At 42.3% G+C, this 21,980-nt stretch overlaps 1 protein-coding gene across 3 annotated transcripts; it reads left to right on the top strand.

Annotated features, from left to right (window-relative positions):
• The first annotated feature begins 201 nt into the window (after positions 1-201).
• Positions 202-21,324, top strand: slc2a1b (solute carrier family 2 member 1b). Of its 3 annotated transcripts, none has more exons than XM_071519106.1 (10): positions 202-579; positions 10,555-10,650; positions 14,807-14,967; positions 15,302-15,542; positions 15,838-16,000; positions 16,459-16,646; positions 16,876-16,980; positions 17,306-17,407; positions 17,556-17,759; positions 18,115-21,324. In XM_071519106.1, the coding sequence occupies exons 1-10, from the start codon at positions 565-567 to the stop codon at positions 18,313-18,315; spliced, it is 1,476 nt and encodes a 491-aa protein (XP_071375207.1). In that variant the 5' UTR covers positions 202-564; the 3' UTR covers positions 18,316-21,324. The 3 variants fall into 3 exon arrangements, with proteins under 3 accessions (XP_071375207.1, XP_071375209.1, XP_071375208.1); XM_071519108.1 differs by lacking the exon at positions 202-579 and adding an exon at positions 7,796-7,813 and having other exon boundaries at positions 10,570-10,650; XM_071519107.1 differs by lacking the exon at positions 202-579 and adding an exon at positions 9,303-9,311.
• The last annotated feature ends 656 nt before the right edge of the window (positions 21,325-21,980 follow it).

Here is a 21,980-nt window from a genome sequence, read left to right as displayed (position 1 = left end):
GTTTGCATTAACTCCTGTGCACCGCCCCTCTCCTATGTGCGTGGTGCCAAGCTTTAAGTAAGCATGGTTTTGGTGCAGAGATGCAGCGCTTTCATTGGCTGACTGGAGGGACGGGCCTCCCAGGCACACCCCACTAAAATTGCGTCAGCTGAACGAAATATATTAACCTTAACCGGCTTTATGTCCCCAAAGAGCCATTTCTAGACAGACACGCGGGCCGTACTACTTCAACAACCCAACAAGACTTTTAAATAGCCATGAAGCTGTGAATTGAGCTCCGAAAATAATACCGCGCGGGAAAGAGTCAACCTCAACTAAAAGCTGCGGAAAAAGAAGAAGAAGAATAGCTTGTGAAGCCCTTTAAAACGCGACTGCATCAGTGAAGTTTGAAGTCATTTTCAGCGGGGAACTACAAAATGAGTGACTTGTGAGCGGCTAAAAAGAAAAGGGGAGATCCCAAGGAAGTTCTTCCACCGCCTTCAACTTTGACAAAAAAAAAAAATAGAGAAGAGGACAAAGAAAGAATAAAGAAAGAACATCGCTCCATAGACTTACGACGCCGCCATGGACTCAGGAAAGGTAATACTTTCAGAGTCATATATAAACAAAGAGTGCTTCAGTCCTGTCAAACCAGTTGGGTTGGGTTGCCAGTTTTGGTGGTTGTCCTGCGATCACAGCGCTGTCAGTGTGTGAGTCAAGCAGCGAACGAGTTCAGCGGGTTCATGAAAGAAATATTTTTTAGCTTTGAGGCATTTGCACGTGCTCTGACGAAAAATCACTAACGTTATACAACTGATGTAATATCGCTATGGATACTTATAGTGTGTCTGTGGTGCTCAACAGTGAGTTTGTGGTACTTTGTGATAGTGTTTTACCTCGTACGGCATCGCTATAATATTTCTGTAATATTCCTATATTATTACTATAGGGACTTAAAGTGTGTAGGCTATGTGGTGCTCAACAGTGAGTTTATAGTGAGCTTATGGCATCTCCTATGGTATCACTATAATATTCCTATAATATTCATATAGTCTCCATCTAAAATGCATCATATAATTCTCTTATGTCATGGTGGGTGGGTATAGACTGCAATGGCTTTGTCACATTGCGCGCCGTTGTGTGTGTGTGTGTGTGTGTGTGTGTGTGTATTGTGGGGGTGGAGGGTGTGATGCCAGTAATATGTCACACACTACCCACAGCCAAGTGTTACGCTGCTCTGTTCCTGGGGTACGTGTGTTACGTGCCCCAAGTCCAGGTCTGAGATGAGCTATTTATATCTGAGACACTGTTATAATAAGGTCCTGTGAGGTCCTTTATTCTCATCCAGACAGCCCAGGTCTCCACACTAATAAATTCGTTAGTATTAAGTTTCTGCTATGACCTTACAAAATAGAACCACAGTAATCCTGTAATAAATTTAAGAAGGATAATATACAGACATCGCAACAAAACTGTGAGTCCCAATAATATAGTGATACCATAGAAGAGGAAAAATACCATTGAGTGCAATAAGGTCTCTATAAACTCACTGTTGAGTATCACAGACTCACTGTAAGTCCCTATAGGAAAATAATAGTGATTTTTCCATATATTCTCACATAATACCATTAATATGCTGATCCTAATCCGGCATCATTCCAAACTTGCCATTCTTGATCCAGACAATAGCTAATGTCATCTACTGTGGATATAATGATCAAAAGCCAAGAATATCAGGCTTCACACATTGTATCTTTTATTGTATCTAGAAAAAAGGATGATGCTCATTGTTCAGAGAGTAAACCTGACTTATCTGGTGTCTGATATGGCTGACTCCATCCTGGTGCTGGCTTGTGGTTTCCATTTACATACACAGACATACAGTAGAGTGAAGCATGTAGGCCTAAAACGTCACTCTTCTTCCCCCTCTAACTGTCTCTTTGATGTAATAGAGCTGAACACAACAGAGCAGTTTGACATGGTGGTCAGACCCATGTTCCCTTTGCTGTTGTTTTGTTCTCTCCATCCATCCGCCTTACATGCTATTTTTCACCATGCATGCTGTGCTGTCATGGCCCCTCAGCTGGCAGGATTGGTTGTGGACGTGACTGGAAAGGGTTTCTCTGTTCCCAGTTCCCACTGTGACACCGACACTGCAGATTTCCAGAGAGAGTGAGAGACCGCCAAGGGAACACGCAGTAGCCCAAGAGCCAGGGGGGTCAGAGCCTTGACCCTTTCTTTCCCTGGCCATTTGCATCATCCCCCTCCGTGTTTTGTTGCTTCCAGCAGCGTTGAGCTGTTTGTGTGTGTGTCTGGGCTTATTGCAGTAGCGGAGCGCAGTCTACTTAGACACGGGCTAATTAACATCTCGTGGTCAGGATTTTCATACCTGGCTTGTGTTAAGTGATGCCTAGGTATGTGTGCGGAAGTCAAGAAAGTGGAAACTTCAGCAAGTAGTTCACACCAGAGTTTGAGTGGTGGAATACGCAAAATACACGAAAAAGCTCTCACCCCGGCTCAGTGCGTCAAAACGAATTTTCACTGGTTTGATTTTAGGCGAAGTAACTTACTGTAGATTCAGAGGTGTGTTTACGCGAGGTGCTCATGTTTAATTTGTAATACCCGTCTGAAAACTTGGCAAATTGTTTCAGTAAGGCGTTGTCCTGTTGGTCTCATGCAATAGACTCCGTCCAGGTCTACACGCTCTGCATCTGCTCAGGTAGAAGTAGAGATTCAGGCACCTTTTCTTCTTAACAGCACCGTGAATTTAAAATTTTGAATTCTCATTCCTCCAGTTCAGTTATGTTCCAATAATAATGTAGTTATTTTACCTTAATCGCACCGCTTCTCCATCAATATGATGATATAATGCCTATCCTCACATCGTTAGCCCTCTTAAAGAGCTTCATTCTGAACAACAGAAGGCTTTTGTTTGGGACTGAAAACCCACCTCAGTCGTCTTATTTTCCTGCATAAGGAATAAAAAATGGTAATTGGGGTCGAGCGTACAGTTGACCTGATCCATGGTGAGGGAAACAGCCCCTAGCCGCTTGACTCCTGACAGACTTGACAGCTCAGGCATTTTGATTGGGGTCCTGAGCCGACAACCAGCTCCTGCCTGTCTTGTACAGGCTTAATTCGTCTCCATCCACTGCCTTCCTCAAGACAGTCCAGTAGGTTTATTTTTCTCTGCTTGACTACCCCTCTTCAGTATGTCCTTCAGTGTAACTGTCAGCTGTGTTCTAATGATGCCTAATGAGACTTTGCTTCAAAAGTTTGGGATTAAGAGAGATCTAGGAGGGCTTTAATTGAAATGGGCAAGAAACCAAGAGCCAGGGCTTAATTCACTTTCTTGAGAAACTGGATGGCATTGTGCGCATTGTACTGACCAACGTTACTAATCGCTATTCACGTGGAGGTAAAGGTTGGATAAAACTTTCCGACGTACAGGGCCTAGCGCTGTCCTCCTGGGTTTTTTGACTTCATGTTTCAGTTGAGATTATCTAGGTTTAATGAATCAGAACTGACATGGAATATTCTGTTTTACGTCAGACCTCTAGAAGTTCGGTTTAACCACCTCTGGCTGTCCTCTATCCTTTTCATGGAGATCTTTGTGAAGTCAAATGGACTGTTGATTTGTTCTTTGGTAGTATATTACATAATGTGATGGTGTGTGCCAGACTTGGGCCAAATACAAACACTACTTTGTAGTTTGTTTTAGGCTGCTTAGGTGCCAGAAAGTACCAGAAAGTTTAGACAATCGCAGGACGGCATTTTAAAGTTTGTTTCCAGTACTTTTCTGTGATTGACAATTTACCAGACACAATCTTGTTCAATGATGGTGTCAGTCGTCTAGGTTGTCCTTTACAATATTCCTGGTGGTGTCTGCACACACTCAGCATAGTTGGAGATATCAGCGCTCGTTTTCCTCCCTCCCAGAAGAAGCCATTTGCTGTCATTCATTCTTGTACAGTATAAAAAAACAACTTAAACAGACTTGAAAATTGCCCCAGCTAGATAATTCATCACAGTAAACACAAAGCCTTAATTTGGTTTTATTAAAGTTTCTGTTTCATCGTTATTTCATTGTGCCCAAGTTGAGTGGTTTTATATCAGTGCGCGCATTATGTCGCGCCCTGCTTACTGTCAGTCACACCCAGAGGAAGAAATCGTATTAGCCTATAATAAATGAGTAAATAATTTACTAAATAAGTCTCCACCAGGAAATAATCCCTCAAAAACATGTCATTTTAGAAACTTTACTCTCACATCCATATCTTCTTATTTGGGGGCGTCTTGTGCGTTAAAAGTGTTAATTTTAAAATGCATTGCAAAATGATTAGGGACAGTAGACTAGTAAATGGGCTGTAACACTAAATAACACTGATAATCTCCTTCAATCTGAATTATTCTAATGCAGTAAATTACACAAACAGGCTAAAACAACTGCTAAGACTTATTTGTGTGTACTATTTTACCCAGGTGCGTTCTCAGCTGTAGAACTACATAGTGCAGGATGAGGAGGGAGATTGGATTCCCCAGAGCTGTGTAACCTGAGACGAGAGAGGTGATGTTTGCGGGGATGTGATGCCGGCTGCGTAGGCCATCACTAAGACCCTGGTACTCACAGGGCTGGGAGGAAGCGATCCGACCTGAACTACGGAGCTTTATTGGCTTCTCCTTTTTAAACAATGCACCACCTCCTGACCTGGTGATTTTTACTTTACTCAGAGGAAATCCTCTGTTCGTCTGGCTTTGGTGATTCACAGAGTGTATACAGTTATAATCGCAGATAACAAGGGCGTGTCAAGAGTGGCCGTGTGTCAGAAAACAAGAGGAGCAACAGTGTGAATGTGCACATTACTGACACTCCCTGATGAAGGCATGTGATCAAATTTATAAATGTTAAACAGAGCAATGCCTCACTAAATAGCACCTCCCAATGTTTCATTTCACATGTATCTCAGTAGATCTCTTCTCTTTTTTTCCTTTTCAGCCGCTGTTATTTTTACTACTTTACAGAGGAAAATGGCATGTCACTCCTCACGTGGGAATTCGGTCAAGTACTTTAGGAATTGCGTGGCTGATTCACCTCAGCTGTCATGTCTCGTCCATGGAATTGGGCTGCTTAGGCTTACCGTAAGATGAATTCAGCATTCAGATGAATTCAGAATTACAGATGTTCTCCATTACCAGCCTGTGGTCAGTAGTGGCCAGATGACTAACCATGTTTGAAGGGACTACTGATGAAATAGCACCTCATAGCGTCTGTGTGACTACTCGCATCTGATCCATGGTGTTGAGGTTGCGATGAAGATACTCTACCTCAGCCACTCCGCCACAGCCACTTATAATCAGGTGCTGCTTGGTCACAGGAATACAAAATAGTCCATATAAAGAAATTATCCAACTACACACTGTGAGGCTTTGCTGACAGTATAACCACATCTTTATTTTTGGAATAGGCTTATAAAAGGAGCAAACAACGCGTTTCGCTTGCTTCCTCAGGTTCGCTTACTGGTTGCACCAATACATCACAGGTGTTTAAACTCAGTAATGTAATTTGGATCTGTAGAACTACACAGATTACATGAAGTCATGAAGTCATGTAATTGTTGTTCGCTGCTTTTATAAGCGTATTTGCAAGTGCTACAAGACAAAAATAAAGATGTGATTATATTGTCAGCAAAGCCTCACAGTGTGTGGTTGGATAATTTCTGTTTATATACTCTTCCTCATATTTACAGTGCGTGGAAGTGTCTATTTCAGCACAGTGGCATTCCTCTCTCCTTTGTTGTGACCCAACCCTTTCCCTTGTTCTCCAAAGAATAGGTTTGACCCCATCGTCAGCTGACTTTACACGTCACATCTTAAGTTGCTGCTTCCTGGTAGGGTTCTGTGTGTCCTAGTAGATGTCATTTACCCTCGGAGGAGTCGCAGGTAATAACTCGGTGGTGGTGTGTGTACACTCCGGGTTAGCGAGAGAGGACTCAGGATTACTTTATATGTTTACTCAAGCTCAGGCTCATCTCATAGATCAACTTCATGTGAAGAGGTTTCACCACCGTTGGGATGTTGGATGAAGCACAGCTCAAAACATAAACACTGAAACGAAGGTCCAAATATTTAGCTGGTTATGGTTGTGTTAAACCCTAATTTGGAAAAAAACTGTTCTTAAAATTCAACCTCATTATCCTTTATTGTCAGTAATCCAATAAAAATGCCTAGGCCTAATCTATGTGATCGGAAAAGTTAATTAGCTGGTAGCACGGGTGTGCTGCTCTGTAAATTTGCACAGGCCTTAATTTTATAGCATAATGACTTTAACCAAAACATGTATCTGAATAAAATATCCATATCAGTCATGCTGCCTGTTGTCAGTGTTTACCATGGGCCTCAATAAGAGCAGAGAGACTGTGGTACCTATTGATTAAAGCTACAGCCAACAGCATTAGTATTTAAGCCTTATCACAGTGACTAGGCTAAAATTCAGCCGCTGCCTTCGTGACATGTTTCACTGTTCACAGGCAGAGAGGAAACATTTGCATGGGCCATTTTAGCTTTTCTCAGAATCTAGAGAGGAAACATTTTAATAAACTAAAGTCAGGAGATGACAAAAAGGATGTCACACTGAAAAGTCCCTCACACCGGGTGCTGATGCAATATGTCAGAAGCTTTAATGAACTGCTGAGGTCAAGTGAAAAGACCCTTTTTTTCCTTCTTGACCCTGTATTTTCTATATTTATTTATTTAGGAAAATGCTCCAGCGGTGCCACTGAGCATTGATTCAGTCTAGGAGTAGAACAAGTGGGTTTTCATGAGAAGAGTGGGAAATTACTACCAACTGCTAACCAAATGCTGCTAAGTTCTGGCCTTGGCAGCGTTTGTCTACTCTACCAGCCTCCTCTATTTTACATTTTTAGTTGGATGGTAAAATAGTGCAGTAAACTGTTGTCACTTCCTTGTTATGGACAATTTTATCAATCCCAGGCCTAGTGAATGTCTCATGCCTGAGCTTTTAATGTATACAAAAGGCTGTGAGTCATTGTTAACTACATGAAATTGACAACCAGTTCTCCAAATCTGGCTCATTCTGTGATTCAACGTTCTACTGAATTTATTATTATTTGTTACATAGCCAGATAATGAATTTTCCTGTTGCAAACACTACATGTTATTCAGAAATAAGCCTCTTACTGCTGGGAATTGTAAGCTAATGCAAGTTGATAAGTAATATTTGAAGTAAAGTCTAGATGGTGAAATCTTGGCCATCTTTTAGTTGTCTTCAGTTGTCAAAATAGTTCAGTATAACTTTTAAATTATGCTATTGCTCATTTCGTTGTAGTTTTTTTCCACTCTACAGAGCATGCTCAGTAGTCAGTTATTAGTCAGAGCGAGGCGTTCAGAGTACTCAGTTATCATCACAGTAAGGCCTCCATCACATTCTCATCAACACATACTTCTGTAATCAGATCAAGAATTACATTTGTATGTAGATTAATGTGTGTAAATATGATCAGTGTGACGCCAGGCCCTTGTGAGTGGCTAACCAGCCATCATCTGTGAGTAAACAGATAAAAAACTCCATTTAGTAATGTAAACACAACTGGCAGCTGCAGCTGAGTAAAACAACCTATTACATTTGGTGGCTTTGGGGCTATGATCATGAAATATTTTTTTTGGGTGTGACTTCATTGTTTCCTCAGTGAGGAAGACGTATAGCATGCCACCGCTGCTGCTATTCACAATGTTTTCCGCATACTAGACCCCACTATCTTACTTTGAAAGATAAGAGAAGAAGAGTGTGGGTGGGGGCAAAACTGTTTCTGTCTCTGTCTGTGACGCTGTGTTTTGGTTGGAGTCAGTTTGTGTTGTGAACTGAATAAATCTAAAATGTAGGCTACAATTAAAGTAATACACATTTATTAACGATAGAACATTTATTTCCTTACATCTTAAATGAAGGCAACAAATCTTTTATGACATTTTTTTTTTCAAATCTTAAATTTAAGAATATCCACTCGCGGAATTAAGTGAATTCAGACTTAACTGACTCCCAGCCTTTGTGATGGCAACATGTTGGTCTTTTAACACCTTGGTCTGTTTGTATACATTGAGGCGAGAGTGAGGGCGGTCTCCTGGTATGTAGGTTAAAGGTAAAGATGTCACAGAGGAGTGTTTCATGCCCCTTTAACACACACTGCCTTCCCCAGTCTGACAGCCCTTAGCTGCTGGACTCAAGCATCCATATTTAGGGTGTATTTGCAAGTCGTTTCAGCTGTTTGCCTTAAAGGGCACCAGACTCTACCAGACTCCACCAGACTCTAGTAATTACCTTTCAAACTTTCCTCAGAGACGATAGGCAGTGTTTCTTTGGAGGAACTAAATGGTAGCAGAGAGTTCACTGGAATCCAGTGCTGTTGTTAATTTGGCGTCTCAGAGGAAGCAGTGACTTCTGAGAATGAGATCAGCTCTGGTAGGTCTATGCAAAGGCAACGTGGTTCCTTTAAGAGCCCAACCCACAATATTGAAAAGTGTGTCTGAGTGTGTGTTTGTGTGTGTGTGTGTATGTGTGCATGCTCGTGTTTATATCCTGTGGTTAAGCAGCCCCTGTCATGGACTTGGTGACCCTGGAAGACTCACAAGTCCTTATTGGCTCAGATGTAACTCTAGGCGGGCCCTTGAGTCTCTCGGCCCAGCCCATTTTTTAGGTCTCCACAAATGAGCATGGCACTGGCTGAACATGCTGGAGTGATTGCCTCCAAACACACAGGGACACACAGGGCTTTTTTTTTCAGCTCCCCTCCCCCTCCGCCACGAGGGGAGGAATTCTAGCATTCACAAAAATGTTATAGTCTTGTGTTGCCTTGGCTACCTTTCTCACCAAGAAAATTATTAACTATTTTAACTATTATTAACTATTTAAAAGTAGCCTGGAGCATGGACAGCCTTTTCAAATAGTTTCTCTAATGTTTATCTTCCTTTTTGGTAGCTCAGATGAAGCTGTCTTCTCAAGGACACTCTAGTTTACTGAGATATAGAGGCAGGAATCACTATTTAGTCTTTGTAAAATGAGTGCATGCATAGATAGAGATACTAGTGCCAGTGTCACAACTGCAGACTCACTTGGAAAGCTGCATTTTGATGTGGGAGTCCAGAGAGAGAGAGAGAGAGAGAGAGAGAGAGAGAGAGAGAAGCAGGGATGAGTTCAGTGTCTTCAATGAGACTTCACCAGGATGGATGTGTAGGGCTCAAACCCGTGATCACATAACCGAAGGGTCACAGGTTTGATCCCTGCAACAGCAGCAGTGTGTCCTGTCAAAGACACTGAAGTTCTACCTGCTCACTTAGTTAAAGTGAAATGGATTCAGAGGTGACTAGTCTATTTTGATTCTGTTTTTAATGGGTTAAACTACCGACACAGTTTTACCAGCTTTTTTGTTACCAAAATATGAGGAAGTGGTCTTACTGTGGCTAACAACACGCTGATCATCAAAACGCGATGCCTGGTGATGACACACGACAGATATATATGTAGATGACTGTCAGACAGGAAAAGTCCTGTAACCAAATGCCTCTGCTGTCCGCTCTGTATCCAAATCAAAAACAATCTAAATTTGAACCCACTGATTTCTACTTTCTACTCATCCTTTTTGTTTGATTTGCTTGTTTCTTCATTGCACTTTGTAAAGTTAGTTAGTTTTGTATGAAGTGAAAAAGGGAAGTTGTTGCCATGTGTTTGAAGCTGCTGTTTTCCTGTCTGGAGAGGGGGAAATGGACAGAGACAACACTCAGTCATAGTCTGCTCTGGTTTGTTAGCTTCGTGGTATGAGGAAAATCTCTGCCAATCTCCGGGCTCTACTGAGATCAGGCATCCAATGACTTCTGTAATAACAGGAACATGGACAATAACGTGGGTTAGGGCTAGGCTTAACCCGGCCCCCTCCCATGAGAGCTGGCTGTGGGATGCGGGTCCTAACGCACCACAGCTTACTGCCCCCTACTACTGGCTTGAGAGTTTGAGGATGCCTTCCTCCAGCTCCTCTCTGTTTGTCTTGGGACCGCCCCCTTTGGATGTTGTGTGGCATCCGTTATGGGCGGTCCAGTTTCACCATGTTGCATAACATAGCCCACTAGACCTGATCTCAAGCATTTACTGAGAATCATTACTCAACAATGCATTCATTATACTCTTTATGTACAAGCCCTGGGGATCTGTAAAATTTGACTCTGGAGAACCTGAACATTTTGTTAAGTCAGTTATTTCCAGAGCTGCTGAAGCTCTCCAAGTGTGAAATGCACAGAAGTTACTTAATCAGTCAGTGATGGAGCAAGATAGTTAATGCTTTGTTCAAATAAATAGAAAGAATAATTGGCAGTCTATCACATTTTCTGTTTATAAATGGATAAGTAGTCAGGAGACACTTGTTACTGTCCAACCAGAAAGGTGATACAACTGTCAACATATTGTTTTGTGCTCCCAGCTCCTATTGTATGTCTAAATGATAAAGTGGTGAATAGAACTTGCCCTAACTCTAATCTCTTTCCTGATCTTTTCTTCCTCTTTCCTTGTAGCAAGTGACGCTCCAGCTGATGCTGGCTGTGGGAACAGCTGTGATTGGTTCTCTCCAGTTTGGCTACAACACAGGTGTCATCAATGCCCCTCAAAAGGTGAGTTGTGTGTGTGTGTGTGTGTGTGTGTGCATGTCATGCAGACCTTGGTTAAATAGTATTTCCAAATACTTTAAATGGTTTGCTATCAAGCCTACCAAGGTGCCAGATATCTGGGGTTTGCCACATAGGATGAGTGCAGATCAGTGAGTACAGTGAGTGCCAGACAGTCAAGTATTTGAAAGACAGTTTAGTACACTTTTCTGTGATTGATAACTTGAGATAATCTGAATTGTCCTCTTTCTTTAAGCTTCAACCATCCGGTACTACAAGAAGTTTAAAACAAACAGTGAGAATTATTTGCAAATATGATTTGATCTTGGTGTGGTGGGATTGGAAAAAGAGAGATGTAATGGGACAGGGCTATATGCAGTAGATGAGAGAGTCTAGGCTAGGCAAGCGCAGGTACATATACAGTATATTTATATATATAGCCCCACTACACGGTGTACTGAACTCTCTGCTAGATAGGTAAATTTCCCTGTCAACCTGCGGGTCCCAGTGCTGGTTGAGATGTTCGCTGCCTGGAGGATGGGAGAACAAGACAGAAAGCATGGGCTAATAATAGTTGCATTTAGGCCTATCGGGTCCAAGGACATCTCCATTTTAAAAACTCCCAGTGATCCCCGCGTAAAAGAGTGTTTCCATGCCCAAAAATGGCCCCTGACTTGGTAGACTGCCGACCAGGAACAGGCTGGGTAAAGCTAAACAAGGAAACAAAGCAGCAGTTTACTGTATATATGTGAAGTGAGATCGATTATTTCTGTATTGCACGTGAGTTTTCTGACTAAAGAGGAGATCAAATGACGGATGAAGGAAGTTCCCTATTCCCGTAACAACCTGAGGTAATATGAAGGTAGCTTTTCATTCCCCTCAGGACTAAAGCTACAATAGGATTTATTGACAGAAAGCGGCACAAAAGAACTTTCATATCCCGGGGATATGGTCTATAGTGCATCACGTGTCAATAACTAATGCCCGCCCCGTCTACTAAAAGGGTTAAGCCGAGGCATACACATATTAGCCTTTGTCTGAACACACCCTGCGGTTAGCCAGACCTCTCCACAGGTCACAGGTGTGTTGCCAGGCGGTCAGGAGCTCTTCCGGCCCTTTTCATTTACCTTTGACATATGAGGGCTCGTCTCTGTGTGCCGGTGACTGACTGCCTCTGTCACACTGATCTACAGTTGCAGCTGTCTGCTGTGCTCTCTCTCTGTCAGGCCAGCCTCTTTTTGCTCCATCACAGACAGAGACTTTAATCTGGACGTCTCGTTCTCTATCATCACACTGTCAGTCAGAGCCATCACAGACTTTGATGATATAATACAGCTGCTCATCGTTTCCACTGAGAGTAAAAACAAGTTTTCCATTAAGTAGACTGACCAGGTGAATCTAGGTGAATGATATGATCCCATTCCTGATATTTTCTAAACTGGTTGTAGTTTATAAACACTGCAGCACTCATATAAATGTTCTTAGGTGCTGAAAAATAATATAGGTTTAATGGTAATATATAGGAAATATGGTAATATAGGTGTAATAGGTTTTTCCTGGATTCCACCATGAAAACTCCACGTGTTCAGCTTCCTGGAGCTCAGCTGGGGAGCCACAAAGTGCCTTCAGGCTGGGTGAGGGGCTGCAGTTTGAGAGGGAGAGGGTAAATATGTTGGTTTGTTAGCATTCACACACTGGGCTAGTATAAACCTGCCATATCGGCTCTTTATCCCCCCTCCCAACTCCCTGCCTAGGTCTCTCTCTCTCTCTCTCTCTCTCTCTCTCTCTCTCTCTCTCTCTCTCTCTCTCTCTCTCTCTCTCTCTCTCTCTCTCTCTCTCTCACAAACACAGTTGTAAGAAGTGTCACATGCCCACAGTTCAATCAATGCAACAGCTGTTTCGGAGAAAGAATGGGAGAGTACAGAGAAACAGTTCACAGTGGTGTTGCTCAACACAGGCTCCTACTCCTTTCCTAGTTGATGACCACTTAATAGGCTATACTATTACTAATAGAACTTTTATATAGCAACAACACCTCTGATTATCGCCGACTCCTCTCCCCCTCTGCATCAGTGTGCGATAAAGGCCGGAGTGATGCTGGCGCTGCCTGTGACGCAGGCCATGCACCGACGAGAGAGTCTGATTAGATATGCTCCGTCAAGGGCCTTTCTCCAGCTCGCTGTCCTATACTCCTTCCTGTTTTAACTGTGCCAGCTCCACACTGCAAAAAATATCCATCTTACAAAAGTAATTGAATCTAAAGAGTGATAATCTGCGACATCAACAATTAAAGGATATAATCTTGATACCAGTGGAATCGTCTGAATTTTCTCTGGTAAAACTGCCCTGAAAACAAGATAGATTACTTTATTCCTTCATTTTTTTCACTTGTTTTAAGAAAAGTAAGTGTTGCAGATTATTTCACTTGTTAAAATGGATGTTTGTCCCTGTGCATGCTGAGTACTCTGCGCACCTCGGCAACCCAGTCACCAGCCAGCTCAGTCAACACATGCAGTCGGCCTGATAGCATGAATGGACGGTTTGTTTCATTGTGTGGCCAGAGCCAGCTGGTGGTTTGGACTGCACAGCCTACTGAGACTGCGGAGAGAACATGAAATGATTATGTAACTTATCAGGAGCAGCCGTGCCATTCAATTCTGTCTCTACCAGCTGGAATATACTTAGTCAAGGTTATTTTTGCAGTATAAGGGCCCTTTTTTCACTACGCGTTATAGTCAGGGTTATGTCATCAATAGCCTCTTGTCTATGGTTGTGCTAAAAATGGGTGTACTTTGGTGAGCCAGTGCTTATGATTTGCCCATGTGCAAACCCAGACATCAGTGGCACTTACTTTGGGCTTTTGTGGTGCTCACACACCTGTAGATCTTTCTGACATCCTAGACTTCTTCAAACTAAAAGAGATTTCTTTAGAGGATGGGTGAGATTTGTTGATAAACAGCTCCTGTTTAGCTGTGCATAAAAACATCCAAATCCCATGTTGGTGCCTCTGCCTCTCCTGCTGACATACATTTTAGTGTGGATGACATAAAGGGCAAGGGTACAGTGTATGATTACAAACTTGTGATATCATGAGGGGGGTAAGGTCTTGTGAGTGTAAGTTGATAGTGGACATGACCCGAGTCTTGCGTTAAGAGCCTCAGTGGGTCATGAGGTACGTATCCCTTAGCCATAGGAAAGCCCTTGACATACGATAGCCGCAACATACACAAGTGGTTAATGAGGTTAATGAGGCCGCTGTGGGGCAAGGACAATCATGACTTGTCATCGGCTTTCATACATACTTGATCCCACATGCCACCATTGAGCTCGAGGACATATAAGAGCTTCTATATTAGGCTAACTGCTAAGTGTTGCATAACAAATATTGTTAGATACAGGGGTGATGTTATATTATCACCAAGGCACATGACAGGAGCTAGCGTACGTGCGTGTGTTTGTTGGCGGGGGATGGTGGCGGGGTCAGTAGAATACCTGTGAAGTCACATAGGGTGGTGACCGTTCTGAATCATCTGAGACGTGTCACTGTGCCATCAAGCAGACTCAGAGCGAGGGTGGGGGGTATTAAAATTACTCACCACAGACACAAACGTACACACCACACACACGCAGATGCAGACGCAGACTTTGCAACTTAACACCTGTCACTAGGGCGTGTGTTTGTCAACAGAGTCATCCACCATGGGAGAGCAGACACTTGAAACCGGGCTAGTTAACTTCCTGGTTGCCTCTGTAATTGATATAATTATACAGTACTGCCATCCACTGGCCAAACAGTGACAGTTCAGCTGCCTGTATGTGCTTAACTGAACAGCTTATGTAACTATAACAACAACAATGACAATAGTACTATTACTACTACTAGCATGAATAATAATAATGTGATTCTTGATTAATTAATCCCTGGAAATTCTCATCAGCTAATGTCTTTATTCCACGGGGCTGAGATTGCTGTGCTGCCTTTACATTGTTGTAAATGTGACTGTGTTACAATGTGACATGATACAATATGATCCTATTATTGTCCTGTGGGAAATCCAGTTTGCAAGGCCAGCTCAGAAAATATTTCAAGATTCTCACTTACAAATTATTTATAAATATTTAAAACATTTATTTGTATTTGTTTATTTTCTCCCTGTGATAGACCATTGAGGCCTTCATCAATGAGACTTGGTTTGAGCGCTACCAGGAGCCCATCACCAAGTCCTCGCTCACGACTCTCTGGTCCATCTCTGTTGCCATCTTCTCCGTCGGTGGGATCTTCGGCTCCTTCTCTGTCGGACTCTTTGTCAACCGCTTTGGAAGGTAAACCGTAAACACACACTAATGTCTAACACTGTGGAAATCCTTGCCGCTATTATTTTTGCACATTCCTTGGGCTTTTTTTTATAAATAGAATCAGACCACATTTGATTAATTTTCTCAATAAAATGCAGAGAGAGAAGTCAAAAATTTGAGCTGTGCTTGTAAGAATACAACATTTTGAAGCAGTTTGTTACATTTTGATGCCAAAAATTTGTGTTGTTCCTTGATAACTTGGGAAACATATGGATCTTTTATTTTCGGGTTTAGATGTTTTTATTGTGTGACCTGTCTGAATTTAACCCTAAAGCCTGTGACTGTTCTGTGTTGCCTGCAGGAAGAACTCTATGCTGATGGCCAATATTCTGGCCTTCATCGCTGCCGCTCTGATGGGCTTGTCCAAGATCGGCAGCTCCTGGGAAATGCTGATCATTGGCCGCTTTGTGGTGGGCCTCTACTCGGGCCTCTCCACAGGCTTTGTGCCCATGTATGTGGGTGAGGTTGCCCCCACAGCCCTGCGAGGAGCCCTGGGCACCCTGCACCAGCTGGGCATCGTCATTGGCATCCTCGCGGCACAGGTTGGTGGATAACAAATGAAATGGCGGTGAGGCCATTGCTGAAAAACTGTTGGCCTACTTAAACTGTAAAGAGATGGCAAGTAGTTGTTGTGTTAGACCTTCATAATACTGTAAGTTGGGATAGTAAATTAAATCTTTCACATTATCATACGATGTAATGGTATCACTTTGCAGCTTTTTGTACAAAGTCATGTATTGTAGTCCTACTGGGGCCATGCATGCTGAAAATTTATATGTGATATAAGCTACAAACTGTGCTGGTGGTTCATGTGTGTTGTGTCTGGGTTGATTTCAGGTGTTTGGTATGGAGTCTATCATGGGCAACGCCCACTTGTGGCCGTTCCTCTTGGGCTTCACCTTCATCCCCGCTCTGCTGCAATGTATCCTGCTGCCTTTCTGCCCCGAGAGCCCCCGCTTCTTGCTCATCAACAAGAATGAGGAGAACAAGGCCAAGACAGGTGAGTCCACACACACACAAATAATTAATGAAAGGTCGTGAAGTTGTCAATTGAAGAGGGGGAAGCTGTTGTAGCTGATTTGAAAATCTAACATTGCTTTTTACAGAATGTTTAGAAAAAGTCATGGAGTAATATTTTGAAAACTAACAACTGTCAACTGACTGTGGCTTAGCCTTTCTGGTGACAAGAGTGTTTGCACATGTAAGAATTAGAAAACGCTGAACAAAGAGGAAAACAAAATGACAAACTGTGCAGGTGAAATCCAAGGGGCTTATAAAAACATCTCACCTCCAAAGAAACAAACAAAAAAGAAACAAGATGACAGAGAAAAATGCAACTGACCTGGGCAACAGAAACTAAATGTCAACAAAACCCAGCGAGGAGAACAGCTTATAAGATAGGAATCCCCCCCTTCAGATTGTAGTAGTATTGATCCTCCATCGCTCTGCCCCTCCCAGTGCTGAAGAAGCTGCGAGGGACCACAGATGTGAGCGCCGACATGCAGGAGATGAAGGAGGAGAGCCGGCAGATGATGAGGGAGAAGAAGGTAACCATCCTGGAGCTGTTCCGCTCGCCCCTCTACCGCCAGCCCATCATCATTGCCATCATCCTGCAGCTCTCCCAGCAGCTGTCTGGCATCAACGCTGTGAGTTTCCAGGCCCACACATTACGCCATTGTTCACCCTGAGAACCGCCATTAAGATGCTGAGGACAGTCACAGGAGCCAAATAGCGAGATCACATTTGCATACTGTGGCTCTTCCTTACTTCATAAATACACAAACGTTCTCTTACAAAGCAGCTATCCTGGACACATTTAAGTTGCTGAACTATGTGTAACACTCATGTTCAAATTTTGTTGTTGCCATGCTTTAGGTATTCTACTACTCCACCAGTATCTTTGAGAAGGCCAAAGTGGCGCAGCCTGTGTATGCCACCATCGGAGCCGGTGTGGTTAACACAGCGTTCACCGTGGTCTCGGTGAGTACAGTTTAAACTTTTTAACTTTTGATGTGGAATCATCATTACAGATAAAAGGGAGACTAGGGCGCCTCAAGCTGTGGAGAGACTTTTACTCAGAAATGAAGTTAATATTTAATGTGGTAATCTGAGAGATTCTCAGTTTTTGAATTTGGAGACATCTTTGGTGCTAAGTGCTCACTGCTGTGGTGTTTCTGCACCACACTTCCCAGAGATCACCTGTCAATCAAACCACAGCAGCACTTTGTTTATTGTTTAGTATCTATGGTTTATTATTTTGTTGTACATAGACCTTATCCCTCATCTTGTTTGTCTTTTCCCATAGCTGTTTATCGTGGAGCGAGCTGGACGCAGGTCTCTGCACCTGGTGGGACTGCTGGGAATGGCCGGCTCTGCCGTCCTGATGACCATCGCCCTGGCTCTGCAAGTAGGTTTCTCATAATCAAGCACATGTTTTAAGTTTTAAGTTGTCCTAGCTATCTACCAGCCTTATTCAATTAATGGTGATTATGCTAAAGATTATGAAATTGTTGTCATAGCGTAAGTAACCTAATTCTTGGTGTCTTTTCTCTTAGGACCAGCTAGCGTGGATGTCATATGTGAGCATCATGGCCATCTTTGCCTTTGTGGCGTTCTTTGAGATTGGACCGGGTCCCATCCCCTGGTTCATCGTGGCAGAGCTGTTCTCCCAGGGACCCAGGCCTTCAGCCTTCGCAGTCGCAGGCTTCTCCAACTGGACTGCCAACTTCATAGTGGGCATGTGCTTCCAGTATGTAGCGGTGAGTAGATAAACGACCAGGGATCACATCTGGGTCCAAAAATAGTTGTAACAATTGTTAGTGCTTGTTTTGACTGCTTGTAGAACCAGATAGCTGAGTTTTTATTAGAGAATTATTATCAGCAAATACTGTTTGACCCAGGTCTGCCTGGGATGCACTGTGTTCTTGATGTTTAAAATGAATGTGAGAAAGACAGCCTGTAGTAGATTTAACCTTTGTGCAAACAAGAACAGCATTTACCTGTTACATAGAACCAGTTATGACATGGACTTACCTAACCAATTTTACTACTTTACTAATTTTACAACCTTAATAATTTTATTGACACTGTCTCTCTCCTTACCTCTGTCCACAGGACTTGTGCGGCCCCTACGTCTTTGTCATCTTCACAGTGTTTCTGCTCTTGTTCTTCGTCTTCACCTACTTCAAAGTGCCGGAGACCAGAGGCCGGACGTTTGACGAGATATCCGCCGGTTTCCGCCAGTCGGCCGCCACTGGGGGAGAAAAGCACTCGCCGGAAGAGCTCAACAGCCTGGGAGCTGATTCTCAGCTCTGAGGGACTGGCTTTTATTTCTCAACACCTTCCCTAATCTGCACATGCCCTGACAAGAACTCCTGTACCCCATAAACTCTCTCTCAGACCAAGGGGGAACTAGAGGGGTCTACTGACTAGAAGTAGACGTATACACTGGTAGAGTAATTTTCACACTGTCAGCACATTTCGGGCGTCACAGAGCAGCCCTGCATGATTCCCTGACTTGACGTCTGCTGCTGCCCCTCTCATGTCACACAAGTAAACGTAAACTTGATGGGCACTAGGACCTGTGGCGGGTGTGGAGAGGGGAGTTGAGGCTAGATTGGGATACTTTTTAATATTTTAAAGAAGGAAGAGGGGTGTCGGTGTCAATCAACCAGCCTTTTTTTTTTTAACTAAATTCTTTTCATGGAGCACACTGCTACTTGCTATGTTACCTTTCTTTTCTCTGTTGCCTGTTACAGTGCAGTCAGTTTCTTGTAGTCTCGCTGAAGAGCCCTGAAGCTAGAGATGAATTTCACTGTGCAAAATAGCTTTTTTAATAGATCAGATCAGTCATACTGTACTGCTGTAGCGCTGAAGATTCTGCAGAGCTAGCCTTTGATGATGAAATTTTCCTTGTTTTTCTCCAGCAGAGGGAGCACTTCCCTCAAAAAAGTCCCTGTGCTCCAGTCATGAGGAATGGTTATGTCTCTCTTCAGGAGGAGTTTATGGGCTGTGATATGTTGGTGTATTGCTGTGAGGATCTGTTTGTTTCCTTAATGATATTATTGGAACAATCAAGACCATCAAAGCACTACACGTCATGTAAATATATATATATTTTTTTACTTCTTTGCTCCTGTCAGATTTTAATAATTTTAAAGAAAAAAAAAAAAGATATTTCTTACTGAAAAAAAAAAAAAATCACATGATAAAGTGTAGTTTTTTATGAGATGTATTTTTGGGCATAAATACAGAGCAGTTACCGTGTGTCCACATAATATATCAAGAAAACTCATTCATGCGTTTTTATTCCATTCCCTTGTAGCCATACGCTTGATGAATTTTATTTGGCAATGGAATTATGGGACTGTGCAAGATCAATATCTGCTCAGATCAGTCTCAGAGCACTGAACATGGCGGGGAAGTTGATTAATCGAATCACTTATCCTCTTACCATCGTATGAGATAACTATGCACTCAGTCAGAATCAGCAGCCAATCTGACTGCAGGCTCATGTCAACACAAAACCAAACCGACTCACAAAACCAGTACATTTTTGAGGTGAAACAAGTTGCCTGTCCAAAATAATCAACCCTCCTGTAAAGCAATATCTTCCTTTTAGCCTTATCTTGTTGTAGCCGGTTACAGGTTAGATTTACCCTGGTCTAGACTGAAAGCTACTTTCAACGGAGGATCGTTGCTGAAGTGTTTTTTTAAGTTACCTACAGAGCGGCCGAAGTCCGGTGAAATCGGCCTGAAGGCTGTCTGGATCTTTTCACACAAATGTGAGCTGCAAGCTGCTCTTGTGTGACATCCATAGAGCAGAAAGCATATTAAAAAAAAAAAAAAAAACAATAGGGACCAAAATGAATGTGGTTTTCAGCCTTTTGCCAGGTTTTCATTATCCTGAAAGTGCTTTTTATCTGTCAGGGTCAGGCTCCCAGTGTTCCTCGCACTCTACAATGTCCATTATGTGTTTTCAGAAGTGGACACTTGTCGTTTTGGTGTAAAGTTTGATTTGTGCTTTGTGCACTCAATTATGCGTCATTGACTAGCTCACTCTTTTGGTGGTGCATTGTACTGCGTAGCTGGTGAAACCTCTATAGTTTTTTCAGCTCTGCCTACCAACACTTCCTGTTACCTGCACAAGTTACTGTCTACGACTGCTGTCTCACCTGGAGAGCTTTTCTTTTCTTTAAATGTGTTGTTTGAGGAAAATTATCTTTTTAGCAGCACTTTATTATTCTCAATGATAGTTGTTTTGTCACTGAAAACCTTGAGCGCGTTTCAGTAGCTTTTGACACAGTTACTGACGAGAGACTGAAGTACTGCTGATGGATTACTTGATGTTAAAATTTTTGAAAAGGAATTGTATGATTTGTTCATATCTATTGAGATGTTGTATAAAAGCATATTACAAGGCAGAAGTTTTCTTTGGTCTAATACATGCAGGCCAGTCCTAAGTGTATATGGTAATATTCATGGTCTAATGGGGACATTGATCCAAACCCAACCCAGTAGTCAACATCCATTGTAATCATTCCATGATTAGTTATTAGTTATTGTATATAGTATATAATATGGTAACAATCCATTCTTTGTTACAAGAACAGCTGACTTTGTGTGGCCTTCTTATATCTTCACCAGCAAGATTATGTAATGGCACCGACGATTGCCATGACAGTGGACAAAAAAAGATGCACTTACAGTACCGACTGACATCTATTGCAAATAACAAAACTGTATTTTCTGTACATAGTTTCACAATGCAGTTTGGGCATTTAATTTTAAACACATGAAGCCTATAAGGATGATGAAGCATCCTGCAACCTCTGAAATCCACTCATTGCAGCACAGATTGGTGGTCTAAAAAAAAGCCACATGATGTAAATACTACTCACATACTACAGCCCCACCCACACCCACCCCAAATATATAAGAATATTTAACTTTTAGATAGCTAAATTAATGATTAGCACCAAGCGCTGTACATCTCTACATGCATCTAGCATCCACACTTGCCTTCTATTCCCTCAGATTTGATACCTGAAGATAAGTTGTGAGAAAGAACTAACAATTTTAATTCAGATTTTATATCAACCAAGGAAGGATTGCGTTACAGTAAATAGATGCATTCACTAGTGTTCATGCATTTTAGTGCACAGTATATATTAAAATGTTTGTAATAAATAAAGCACCTGTGTGTATGGTGTTGGAATGTGAACCTCTACAAGAGGGATGCAAAATGTGCTGGATGTCCTTGACGGTTCTTCCCTCTTGTGTAAGATATATGTGGTTGGATGGCTGAATAAAACAAATTATGCACACGGGAATGCTTTGTACAGATCTTCTTTATTTTTTTCTGTCTGTCTGTTTCTATTGTTGGAACTAACAATAAGAGACTTTTATTGCACATATTGCTGAGCATAGGAGTAGAGTTTTTGAGAGAAAAAAAAATCAGGAAAAAAGAAAATGTTTTGATTTCTATTGATTTCTTAGTGCCTGCAAGCAGTTACCAGGGAAACAAAACTGTGTGTGTGTGTGTGTGTGTGTGTGTGTGTGTGTGTGTGTGTGTGTGTGTGCATGTTTCACTGTGTGACAGGCCAGATGTGATCCTCTGGCTTCAAAGCAGGCTTTGAAGATGGCAAAGTCAAAAAGATAATCTGATCCCAGAATGACTGGATCTACTATTTCTCCCCTTCCTAAACAGCTCTCCCTTAGACTTCACCCAAATCCACTCTGTCTCTCTTATCTCAGTTGCAAATGAAACCCTTCGCCTTTCCCTTTAACCTGTAACACAACAGACGTGATATAGGAAGACTGGGTTAATGTACCAGCTTTCCCTTTGATAGGCAAAATGTTAAGTCTGAAGGTGATGCACTGCATTTGTATACAGTGGTGGAAAAAGTGCTCAAAGCCTTTACTTAAGTAAAAGTAAAAATACTTCATTAAAAGTTCTGCATTCAAAAGTTTACTTAAGT

This window comes from Centroberyx affinis, unplaced genomic scaffold (genome assembly GCF_046629955.1).
Source record: "Centroberyx affinis isolate AG114_WGS23_722 - 3 ecotype Tasmania unplaced genomic scaffold, CSIRO-AGI_Caff_v1 ptg000659l_1, whole genome shotgun sequence".
Lineage (NCBI taxonomy): Eukaryota > Metazoa > Chordata > Actinopteri > Beryciformes > Berycidae > Centroberyx > Centroberyx affinis.
The sequence above is the reverse complement of the archived record's forward strand: the minus strand, read 5'-3'. Positions and strand labels throughout refer to the sequence as shown.